Here is a 10,279-nt window from a genome sequence, read left to right as displayed (position 1 = left end):
AGCCCCAGCCCCGGCCCCCCGCTCAAATAATTGTACAATAAATATTACCAAATTAATATATGTGCGAGAGGGGTTGCTGCCCTTTTTACTTCTGCTCAAACATAAATGTTAAGTAAAAATGAGCTCGCGCGCGAGGACACCGCTCTTTATATACCATTTCCCCCACCACCCATACAAATTCGGACAAAGTGGAGGGGATGGCCGAAATTGCTCAGTCGACTTCGAACCGTGCCACGCGGCGGGTCAGATGATCCACTGGACCGGCTTGTGGACCGGGAGGTCGGCCATACTTGGACAAGGTCTCGCGCCAAGTATGGGTTAACGTACGACTGGTCCGTAGGTATGAGGCGGGCCATACTTGGCCGGACCTGACTCGCACTCTGGCGGGTGGGGGAGAGTACAAATTAGCTCGGTGGTGCCACCAAGTGGCGCTAAAGCTGTGGCACTAGCCGTACTCTCTCCCGCCCCGTAGCTAGGGCGGCCTGCGTCAAGTGTGGCCGCATTTTGATTCAACCGAATAGATTATTACAAAGTTGGGGCGGCCTGTGGGCCAAGTTGGCTCGAGCGCCTGTGGGCCAAGTTGGCTCGGTGTTGGCGCTAGCCGTACTCCCCCCTCCCCACTCCCGAGCAAGCATAAAACTCGCCGTTCCCCTCTCGGTCGCATCGTTCAGTTTCAAGAGTTGGGGGACGACGAAGATGTGTCCTGGTGGCTACACGACCACAATCTGTTTGTCAACCCCATCTGCGTGTGCGGACAACTATCAAGGGTCGGCACCAACTTGGGCTGCTGGGATAATGGTTGTCATTTGGACTTTCTTTACGACACCCGGACCAATGTCTTGTACATTGAGGAACCGTGCGACTGCTTCCTAAGGGACAACAGTGTTCACGTGGCCTACTACCCCGAAGTATCCAAGGAGGACCTGGTCTGTGCCAAGTGTACCCGCTTTCTGGCGCAACCGCTGTACCGCATAAAACTCGGTTGGTAAAGAAATAAAGAATAGCACCCCCATACAACTGTGTTTGATTTTAGTTAAGATATGAGGTACTCTGGTGACACGATAGCGTCTGTTCTAGACCTGTATTTGCCCCTGATCAATGGAGACTCTTCTCCGCCCTCTGTCTTTTACACTGGGTCACAGTCTGGAACTCATTTATTTTTGGAACACAAAAAGAGTGTCAGTATAGTTCCTCTACTGGCGCATACCTTTATTACGTTTGGCGACAAGGTCTGGCACCCCGGAGCGCCGACGAATCCAATCATCGAAAAGGCCAAAGACTCTGAACTGGCGAGTCCCTTGATCAGTATCAAGGAACTGTGCTCTCTCTGCGCCCGCAAATTTATGGCCGAGCGGTTCCGACAAGACGAGTCGTTTCACATCATTTGCAACAATTGCCAGATCCAATTTGGACTCTTTGGTGATACAATTTTTGTAATGATGTTCATCGGCCTGCTGATATCAAACATTTATACACCCTCCATGGCCAAGACGCTAATGATGGTGTACTTGTGCTTCGTATTGGTGCTGGTCAACACCAGCTCCGTGAACCTAGACACCGTAGACGTGTTTCACTGCGAACACATTACTCACGGCGTGGGGACGAAAATATTACTATAAGGTAGAGCAAAATGAATAATTCGTTTGACTTTCGAGACAAGACCACACAGCGCAAAATGATTGTGGTGGTGATCGTCGTGGTGCTGGCCGTGTTTGCCATAGTGCTGTATACTCAGCGCAACAGTGGCAACTTTATGGGCAAAATGGCCCGGGCTATTGCCTCCAACAAGTCGGGAAAAGCGCCGACCGACAGCACGTAGGCGGGCCGAGCGCGCACACTCTGTAATTTTTTTGCGGGCAGTTAGATAAGTACAATGTTACACTGGGGTTACTGGCTGGGTATTGCTCTTGTTGCCGTGGTCTTTGTCGTCTTTGCAGCAAGGCGTTGGATGGCCTGCGCCGAGACCGAATTGGAGCTCTTTCAGGTGATGAGCAACGACTCTGTCCTCGTCTCGCCCTCATCGACCGGCGCAAATATAGTAAAGGACAAACTCACATTGACCAAGGGTCAAAAGTTTGAGATTACCGGCGACTTTGAAAAGTCTACACTGCATATAATACCCCACACGGCAAAGGGGATGGCCGATACCGCCAAGGTCCAGACGGTCAAGTTTGGCTGCTGGGGGGGCCTGTCCAAGATTGTAAAACTAGAGCTATAGGTGGAGGAGGCGACAAAGTTGAAGATTACCGCCTCCAACAAGGATGCACACGAAACCCTGGCGCTAATCATTGCCGACCCGCGGCTCGTTCTCTATCATCACGCCACACCGGCAGGCAGCCACGCGCTAAAGCTGGCCACCGCCTAAGCGTACATGCACAAGGATAAATTTTTTTAAATAAAAGAAAAACAAATTTCATTCATCATTTATTCATTGAAAGCACGCTCTACGGCCGCGGCAATGGACTCGGATCCGGCCGTGGAATTCTGATAGTTGGGCGCACGGTACTCGAAAAAGTTGTCCTTGCCCATGCCGAGGGCCGTGAGAAGGGACAAGTTCAGGCCGGATCCAATTCCGCCGCCGCCGCCGCCACGGTCGCCATTCAATTGCACCCGCACGGTCCCAATAGTTTTCCCAAGGTGGTCGTACAGCACTGGAAACTGAACCCCCGCGTACATGCAATTGCCCTCCAGGTCGGCCAACGGTCTCGTAACCTCGCGAATAAAGGCGAGCTCGGCTTCGCGCGCCTCCCCAATCATCAGCTCAACCAGCTCCTGCAGGGGCCCATTCTCTGTATAGTTGAAGTACCTGCGCATGAGGTAGGCGGCATAGTCTCCGTGCAAGTTTTCATTCCTAATGATAAATTCGTTGGCCTTTACCATTTCGGGCAGCGAGTTGATCACTCGGAACCAATTGATTATGTTGAACGCGGTGCTGAACCAGACCTGCTCGATGAGAAGCATGGCCGCGACCAAGACGGGTAGTGGTAGTCGGGGGTTGGTCCAGCGCGCCACCCAGGCCAGCTTTTGGTCCAAGTTGGCGATTGATCCAATGTTGCGCAACAAATGGTCACGTTCTTGCGGCGATACAAAGGCCTCCAGCATGTCTCCGTAGGTTTGGCCGTGCACAATCTCGCTCTCTTCCTGGGCCGGATAAAACGCCCGCACCTCGGGGATCCGTATCTTGGACTTGACAGACTCTATCACCTCGTCCACCACCCCGTCCCCGAATGCGAAAATTTCCCTGAGTGTGTCCTGACTACAACTCACAGAGATCTCCATCTTATACAAGATGTGTGCCCATACCCGCGCCCCCGGCCCGAATGCTTGTACAGTATTTAATTCATTTCAATAAATGTGCGAGAGGGTGACTGCTCCTTTTTACTTCTGCTCAAACATAAATGTTAAGTAAAAAGAGTTCGCGCGCGAGGACACTGCTCTTTATATACCGTTTCCCCCTCCATCCATACAAATTTGGAAAAAGTGGAGGGGATACTCGAAAATTCTCACTCTGCATCGAGCCGTGCCCAAAATAAGATGGGTAATTCTAGTGGCACCGAGGCGGGCGCCGCCGGTGGTGGTACCGGTGGGACGATTTCGGGCCCATTGATCTACAACACCACCGTGGCGGGACTAGACAATCACTACATATCTCTGTGGGTGGGCGGGCTCGATGACCTGCAATCGGTGGTCAAGAGTCTGGGCAACATTCGCGGCACCCAGTCGATATTCTCATTTTTGGTCCACTTGGACACCGTGCCCACGACGGCCGAACTGGACACACTTCGGTCCCTGTGCGCCGCACAAAAGACGACCCTGTACAGTATACCCAACTCTACGACTGGGTTCGTCATCTCGCCGGCGGTCAAGGAGGTGTCTACCAACGCCGTTCGATTTATGCTCCGCGCAAATCTAAATTCAGAGGACAATGTGGAACACTGTGTCTTCCTGACCCGGGCGGATACGGTGTCGGGAAAGGAAACCCTGTCCCTGTCCGCCCCGCGCCTCTTGACGGCCATTGTGCACGCGGAGACAAACACTCTACTGTACACCGTCAAGTCGCCCGACGTTACCCGCATAGAAAATTTTCAGCTCTTTACCAACTTTCCCTCGTTCGAGACCATCTCGCTGTACCCGTTCACTACGTACAATTCTGCCGCAAATGTGAGCCCCGACTACGACTACTGCATGGCCTACACCATACCCGACGGTGACCTGGCCTCTTTCATAAAGCTAACCAATAGTGCAGCAAAAGCGCTCAACGCTGCCGGCACATCGCTGATAGTGTCCATGAAAGAAGTAGAACCACAAGACCGACTTGCGATGACCTCGAGCCGTGCCTCGCGGGATCAAATGATTTAGCGAGCCAGCATGTAGCGAGCTAGACCTGCGCCCAACTAGCCCAATCTATGCGCCGAGTTAGCCTAATCTATGCGCCGAGTTAGCCTAATCTATGCGCCGAGTTAGCCTAATCTATGCGCCGAGTTAGCCTAATCTATGCGCCGAGCTTGCGAAAACTTTTTTACCTATTGCTGCAGTTAGCTGACTCGACTTTTAAGAAAAAAATGTCCGAGAGAATGTGTTCCTGGTAGTTCTTTGTCGAGCTAGACCAATCTATGCGCCGAGCTAGACCAATCTATGCGTTCAATGTGCGCCGAGCTAGACCGCTCAGCCGAGCTAGACCAATCTATGCGTTCAATGTGCGCGGGCGCGGCCGAGTGACACCGAGCTAGACCACTCAGCCGAGCTCGACCATCTATGCGCCGAGCTAGACCAATCTATGCGCTCAATGTGCGAGCCCGATACATGCACCGAGCTAGACCAATCTATGCGCTCAGCCGAGCTAGACCAATCTATGCGCCGAGCTAGACCGATACATGCACCGAGCCCCAGCCCCGGCCCCCCGCTCAAATAATTGTACAATAAATATTACCAAATTAATATATGTGCGAGAGGGGTTGCTGCCCTTTTTACTTCTGCTCAAACATAAATGTTAAGTAAAAATGAGCTCGCGCGCGAGGACACCGCTCTTTATATACCATTTCCCCCACCACCCATACAAATTCGGACAAAGTGGAGGGGATGGCCGAAATTGCTCAGTCGACTTCGAACCGTGCCACGCGGCGGGTCAGATGATCCACTGGACCGGCTTGTGGACCGGGAGGTCGGCCATACTTGGACAAGGTCTCGCGCCAAGTATGGGTTAACGTACGACTGGTCCGTAGGTATGAGGCGGGCCATACTTGGCCGGACCTGACTCGCACTCTGGCGGGTGGGGGAGAGTACAAATTAGCTCGGTGGTGCCACCAAGTGGCGCTAAAGCTGTGGCACTAGCCGTACTCTCTCCCGCCCCGTAGCTAGGGCGGCCTGCGTCAAGTGTGGCCGCATTTTGATTCAACCGAATAGATTATTACAAAGTTGGGGCGGCCTGTGGGCCAAGTTGGCTCGAGCGCCTGTGGGCCAAGTTGGCTCGGTGTTGGCGCTAGCCGTACTCCCCCCTCCCCACTCCCGAGCAAGCATAAAACTCGCCGTTCCCCTCTCGGTCGCATCGTTCAGTTTCAAGAGTTGGGGGACGACGAAGATGTGTCCTGGTGGCTACACGACCACAATCTGTTTGTCAACCCCATCTGCGTGTGCGGACAACTATCAAGGGTCGGCACCAACTTGGGCTGCTGGGATAATGGTTGTCATTTGGACTTTCTTTACGACACCCGGACCAATGTCTTGTACATTGAGGAACCGTGCGACTGCTTCCTAAGGGACAACAGTGTTCACGTGGCCTACTACCCCGAAGTATCCAAGGAGGACCTGGTCTGTGCCAAGTGTACCCGCTTTCTGGCGCAACCGCTGTACCGCATAAAACTCGGTTGGTAAAGAAATAAAGAATAGCACCCCCATACAACTGTGTTTGATTTTAGTTAAGATATGAGGTACTCTGGTGACACGATAGCGTCTGTTCTAGACCTGTATTTGCCCCTGATCAATGGAGACTCTTCTCCGCCCTCTGTCTTTTACACTGGGTCACAGTCTGGAACTCATTTATTTTTGGAACACAAAAAGAGTGTCAGTATAGTTCCTCTACTGGCGCATACCTTTATTACGTTTGGCGACAAGGTCTGGCACCCCGGAGCGCCGACGAATCCAATCATCGAAAAGGCCAAAGACTCTGAACTGGCGAGTCCCTTGATCAGTATCAAGGAACTGTGCTCTCTCTGCGCCCGCAAATTTATGGCCGAGCGGTTCCGACAAGACGAGTCGTTTCACATCATTTGCAACAATTGCCAGATCCAATTTGGACTCTTTGGTGATACAATTTTTGTAATGATGTTCATCGGCCTGCTGATATCAAACATTTATACACCCTCCATGGCCAAGACGCTAATGATGGTGTACTTGTGCTTCGTATTGGTGCTGGTCAACACCAGCTCCGTGAACCTAGACACCGTAGACGTGTTTCACTGCGAACACATTACTCACGGCGTGGGGACGAAAATATTACTATAAGGTAGAGCAAAATGAATAATTCGTTTGACTTTCGAGACAAGACCACACAGCGCAAAATGATTGTGGTGGTGATCGTCGTGGTGCTGGCCGTGTTTGCCATAGTGCTGTATACTCAGCGCAACAGTGGCAACTTTATGGGCAAAATGGCCCGGGCTATTGCCTCCAACAAGTCGGGAAAAGCGCCGACCGACAGCACGTAGGCGGGCCGAGCGCGCACACTCTGTAATTTTTTTGCGGGCAGTTAGATAAGTACAATGTTACACTGGGGTTACTGGCTGGGTATTGCTCTTGTTGCCGTGGTCTTTATCGTCTTTGCAGCAAGGCGTTGGATGGCCTGCGCCGAGACCGAATTGGAGCTCTTTCAGGTGATGAGCAACGACTCTGTCCTCGTCTCGCCCTCATCGACCGGCGCAAATATAGTAAAGGACAAACTCACATTGACCAAGGGTCAAAAGTTTGAGATTACCGGCGACTTTGAAAAGTCTACACTGCATATAATACCCCACACGGCAAAGGGGATGGCCGATACCGCCAAGGTCCAGACGGTCAAGTTTGGCTGCTGGGGGGGCCTGTCCAAGATTGTAAAACTAGAGCTATTGGTGGAGGAGGCGACAAAGTTGAAGATTACCGCCTCCAACAAGGATGCACACGAAACCCTGGCGCTAATCATTGCCGACCCGCGGCTCGTTCTCTATCATCACGCCACACCGGCAGGCAGCCACGCGCTAAAGCTGGCCACCGCCTAAGCGTACATGCACAAGGATAATTTTTTTTAAATAAAAGAAAAACAAATTTCATTCATCATTTATTCATTGAAAGCACGCTCTACGGCCGCGGCAATGGACTCGGATCCGGCCGTGGAATTCTGATAGTTGGGCGCACGGTACTCGAAAAAGTTGTCCTTGCCCATGCCGAGGGCCGTGAGAAGGGACAAGTTCAGGCCGGATCCAATTCCGCCGCCGCCGCCGCCACGGTCGCCATTCAATTGCACCCGCACGGTCCCAATAGTTTTCCCAAGGTGGTCGTACAGCACTGGAAACTGAACCCCCGCGTACATGCAATTGCCCTCCAGGTCGGCCAACGGTCTCGTAACCTCGCGAATAAAGGCGAGCTCGGCTTCGCGCGCCTCCCCAATCATCAGCTCAACCAGCTCCTGCAGGGGCCCATTCTCTGTATAGTTGAAGTACCTGCGCATGAGGTAGGCGGCATAGTCTCCGTGCAAGTTTTCATTCCTAATGATAAATTCGTTGGCCTTTACCATTTCGGGCAGCGAGTTGATCACTCGGAACCAATTGATTATGTTGAACGCGGTGCTGAACCAGACCTGCTCGATGAGAAGCATGGCCAAGACCAAGACGGGTAGTGGTAGTCGGGGGTTGGTCCAGCGCGCCACCCAGGCCAGCTTTTGGTCCAAGTTGGCGATTGATCCAATGTTGCGCAACAAATGGTCACGTTCTTGCGGCGATACAAAGGCCTCCAGCATGTCTCCGTAGGTTTGGCCGTGTACAATCTCGCTCTCTTCCTGGGCCGGATAAAACGCCCGCACCTCGGGGATCCGTATCTTGGACTTGACAGACTCTATCACCTCGTCCACCACCCCGTCCCCGAATGCGAAAATTTCCCTGAGTGTGTCCTGACTACAACTCACAGAGATCTCCATCTTATACAAGATGTGTGCCCATACCCGCGCCCCCGGCCCGAATGCTTGTACAGTATTTAATTCATTTCAATAAATGTGCGAGAGGGTGACTGCTCCTTTTTACTTCTGCTCAAACATAAATGTTAAGTAAAAAGAGTTCGCGCGCGAGGACACTGCTCTTTATATACCGTTTCCCCCTCCATCCATACAAATTTGGAAAAAGTGGAGGGGATACTCGAAAATTCTCACTCTGCATCGAGCCGTGCCCAAAATAAGATGGGTAATTCTAGTGGCACCGAGGCGGGCGCCGCCGGTGGTGGTACCGGTGGGACGATTTCGGGCCCATTGATCTACAACACCACCGTGGCGGGACTAGACAATCACTACATATCTCTGTGGGTGGGCGGGCTCGATGACCTGCAATCGGTGGTCAAGAGTCTGGGCAACATTCGCGGCACCCAGTCGATATTCTCATTTTTGGTCCACTTGGACACCGTGCCCACGACGGCCGAACTGGACACACTTCGGTCCCTGTGCGCCGCACAAAAGACGACCCTGTACAGTATACCCAACTCTACGACTGGGTTCGTCATCTCGCCGGCGGTCAAGGAGGTGTCTACCAACGCCGTTCGATTTATGCTCCGCGCAAATCTAAATTCAGAGGACAATGTGGAACACTGTGTCTTCCTGACCCGGGCGGATACGGTGTCGGGAAAGGAAACCCTGTCCCTGTCCGCCCCGCGCCTCTTGACGGCCATTGTGCACGCGGAGACAAACACTCTACTGTACACCGTCAAGTCGCCCGACGTTACCCGCATAGAAAATTTTCAGCTCTTTACCAACTTTCCCTCGTTCGAGACCATCTCGCTGTACCCGTTCACTACGTACAATTCTGCCGCAAATGTGAGCCCCGACTACGACTACTGCATGGCCTACACCATACCCGACGGTGACCTGGCCTCTTTCATAAAGCTAACCAATAGTGCAGCAAAAGCGCTCAACGCTGCCGGCACATCGCTGATAGTGTCCATGAAAGAAGTAGAACCACAAGACCGACTTGCGATGACCTCGAGCCGTGCCTCGCGGGATCAAATGATTTAGCGAGCCAGCATGTAGCGAGCTAGACCTGCGCCCAACTAGCCCAATCTATGCGCCGAGTTAGCCTAATCTATGCGCCGAGTTAGCCTAATCTATGCGCCGAGTTAGCCTAATCTATGCGCCGAGTTAGCCTAATCTATGCGCCGAGCTTGCGAAAACTTTTTTACCTATTGCTGCAGTTAGCTGACTCGACTTTTAAGAAAAAAATGTCCGAGAGAATGTGTTCCTGGTAGTTCTTTGTCGAGCTAGACCAATCTATGCGCCGAGCTAGACCAATCTATGCGTTCAATGTGCGCCGAGCTAGACCGCTCAGCCGAGCTAGACCAATCTATGCGTTCAATGTGCGCGGGCGCGGCCGAGTGACACCGAGCTAGACCACTCAGCCGAGCTCGACCATCTATGCGCCGAGCTAGACCAATCTATGCGCTCAATGTGCGAGCCCGATACATGCACCGAGCTAGACCAATCTATGCGCTCAGCCGAGCTAGACCAATCTATGCGCCGAGCTAGACCGATACATGCACCGAGCCCCAGCCCCGGCCCCCCGCTCAAATAATTGTACAATAAATATTACCAAATTAATATATGTGCGAGAGGGGTTGCTGCCCTTTTTACTTCTGCTCAAACATAAATGTTAAGTAAAAATGAGCTCGCGCGCGAGGACACCGCTCTTTATATACCATTTCCCCCACCACCCATACAAATTCGGACAAAGTGGAGGGGATGGCCGAAATTGCTCAGTCGACTTCGAACCGTGCCACGCGGCGGGTCAGATGATCCACTGGACCGGCTTGTGGACCGGGAGGTCGGCCATACTTGGACAAGGTCTCGCGCCAAGTATGGGTTAACGTACGACTGGTCCGTAGGTATGAGGCGGGCCATACTTGGCCGGACCTGACTCGCACTCTGGCGGGTGGGGGAGAGTACAAATTAGCTCGGTGGTGCCACCAAGTGGCGCTAAAGCTGTGGCACTAGCCGTACTCTCTCCCGCCCCGTAGCTAGGGCGGCCTGCGTCAAGTGTGGCCGCATTTTGATTCAACC

At 52.7% G+C, this 10,279-nt stretch overlaps 2 protein-coding genes across 2 annotated transcripts; both read right to left on the bottom strand.

Annotated features, from left to right (window-relative positions):
- Nucleotides 1-2,424: 2,424 nt before the first annotated feature.
- Nucleotides 2,425-3,279, bottom strand: LOC125491383 (ribonucleoside-diphosphate reductase small chain-like). Its single transcript, XM_048633196.1, has one exon. The coding sequence runs from the start codon at nt 3,277-3,279 to the stop codon at nt 2,425-2,427; it is 855 nt and encodes a 284-aa protein (XP_048489153.1).
- A 4,027-nt stretch (nt 3,280-7,306) lies between these two features.
- Nucleotides 7,307-8,161, bottom strand: LOC125491382 (ribonucleoside-diphosphate reductase small chain-like). The gene has a single exon (XM_048633195.1). The coding sequence runs from the start codon at nt 8,159-8,161 to the stop codon at nt 7,307-7,309; it is 855 nt and encodes a 284-aa protein (XP_048489152.1).
- Between the last annotated feature and the right edge of the window lie 2,118 nt (nt 8,162-10,279).

The sequence above is a fragment of the Plutella xylostella genome, chromosome 5 (assembly GCF_932276165.1).
Source record: "Plutella xylostella chromosome 5, ilPluXylo3.1, whole genome shotgun sequence".
Taxonomy (NCBI): domain Eukaryota; kingdom Metazoa; phylum Arthropoda; class Insecta; order Lepidoptera; family Plutellidae; genus Plutella; species Plutella xylostella.
Note: the sequence above shows the minus strand (reverse complement) of the source record. Positions and strands in the feature narration are given on the sequence as shown.

Coding starts and splice junctions, on each gene's coding strand:
- LOC125491383 (XM_048633196.1), bottom strand. CDS start 3,279: ATGGAGATCTCTGTGAGTTGTAGTCAGGACACACTCAGGGAAATTTTC.
- LOC125491382 (XM_048633195.1), bottom strand. CDS start 8,161: ATGGAGATCTCTGTGAGTTGTAGTCAGGACACACTCAGGGAAATTTTC.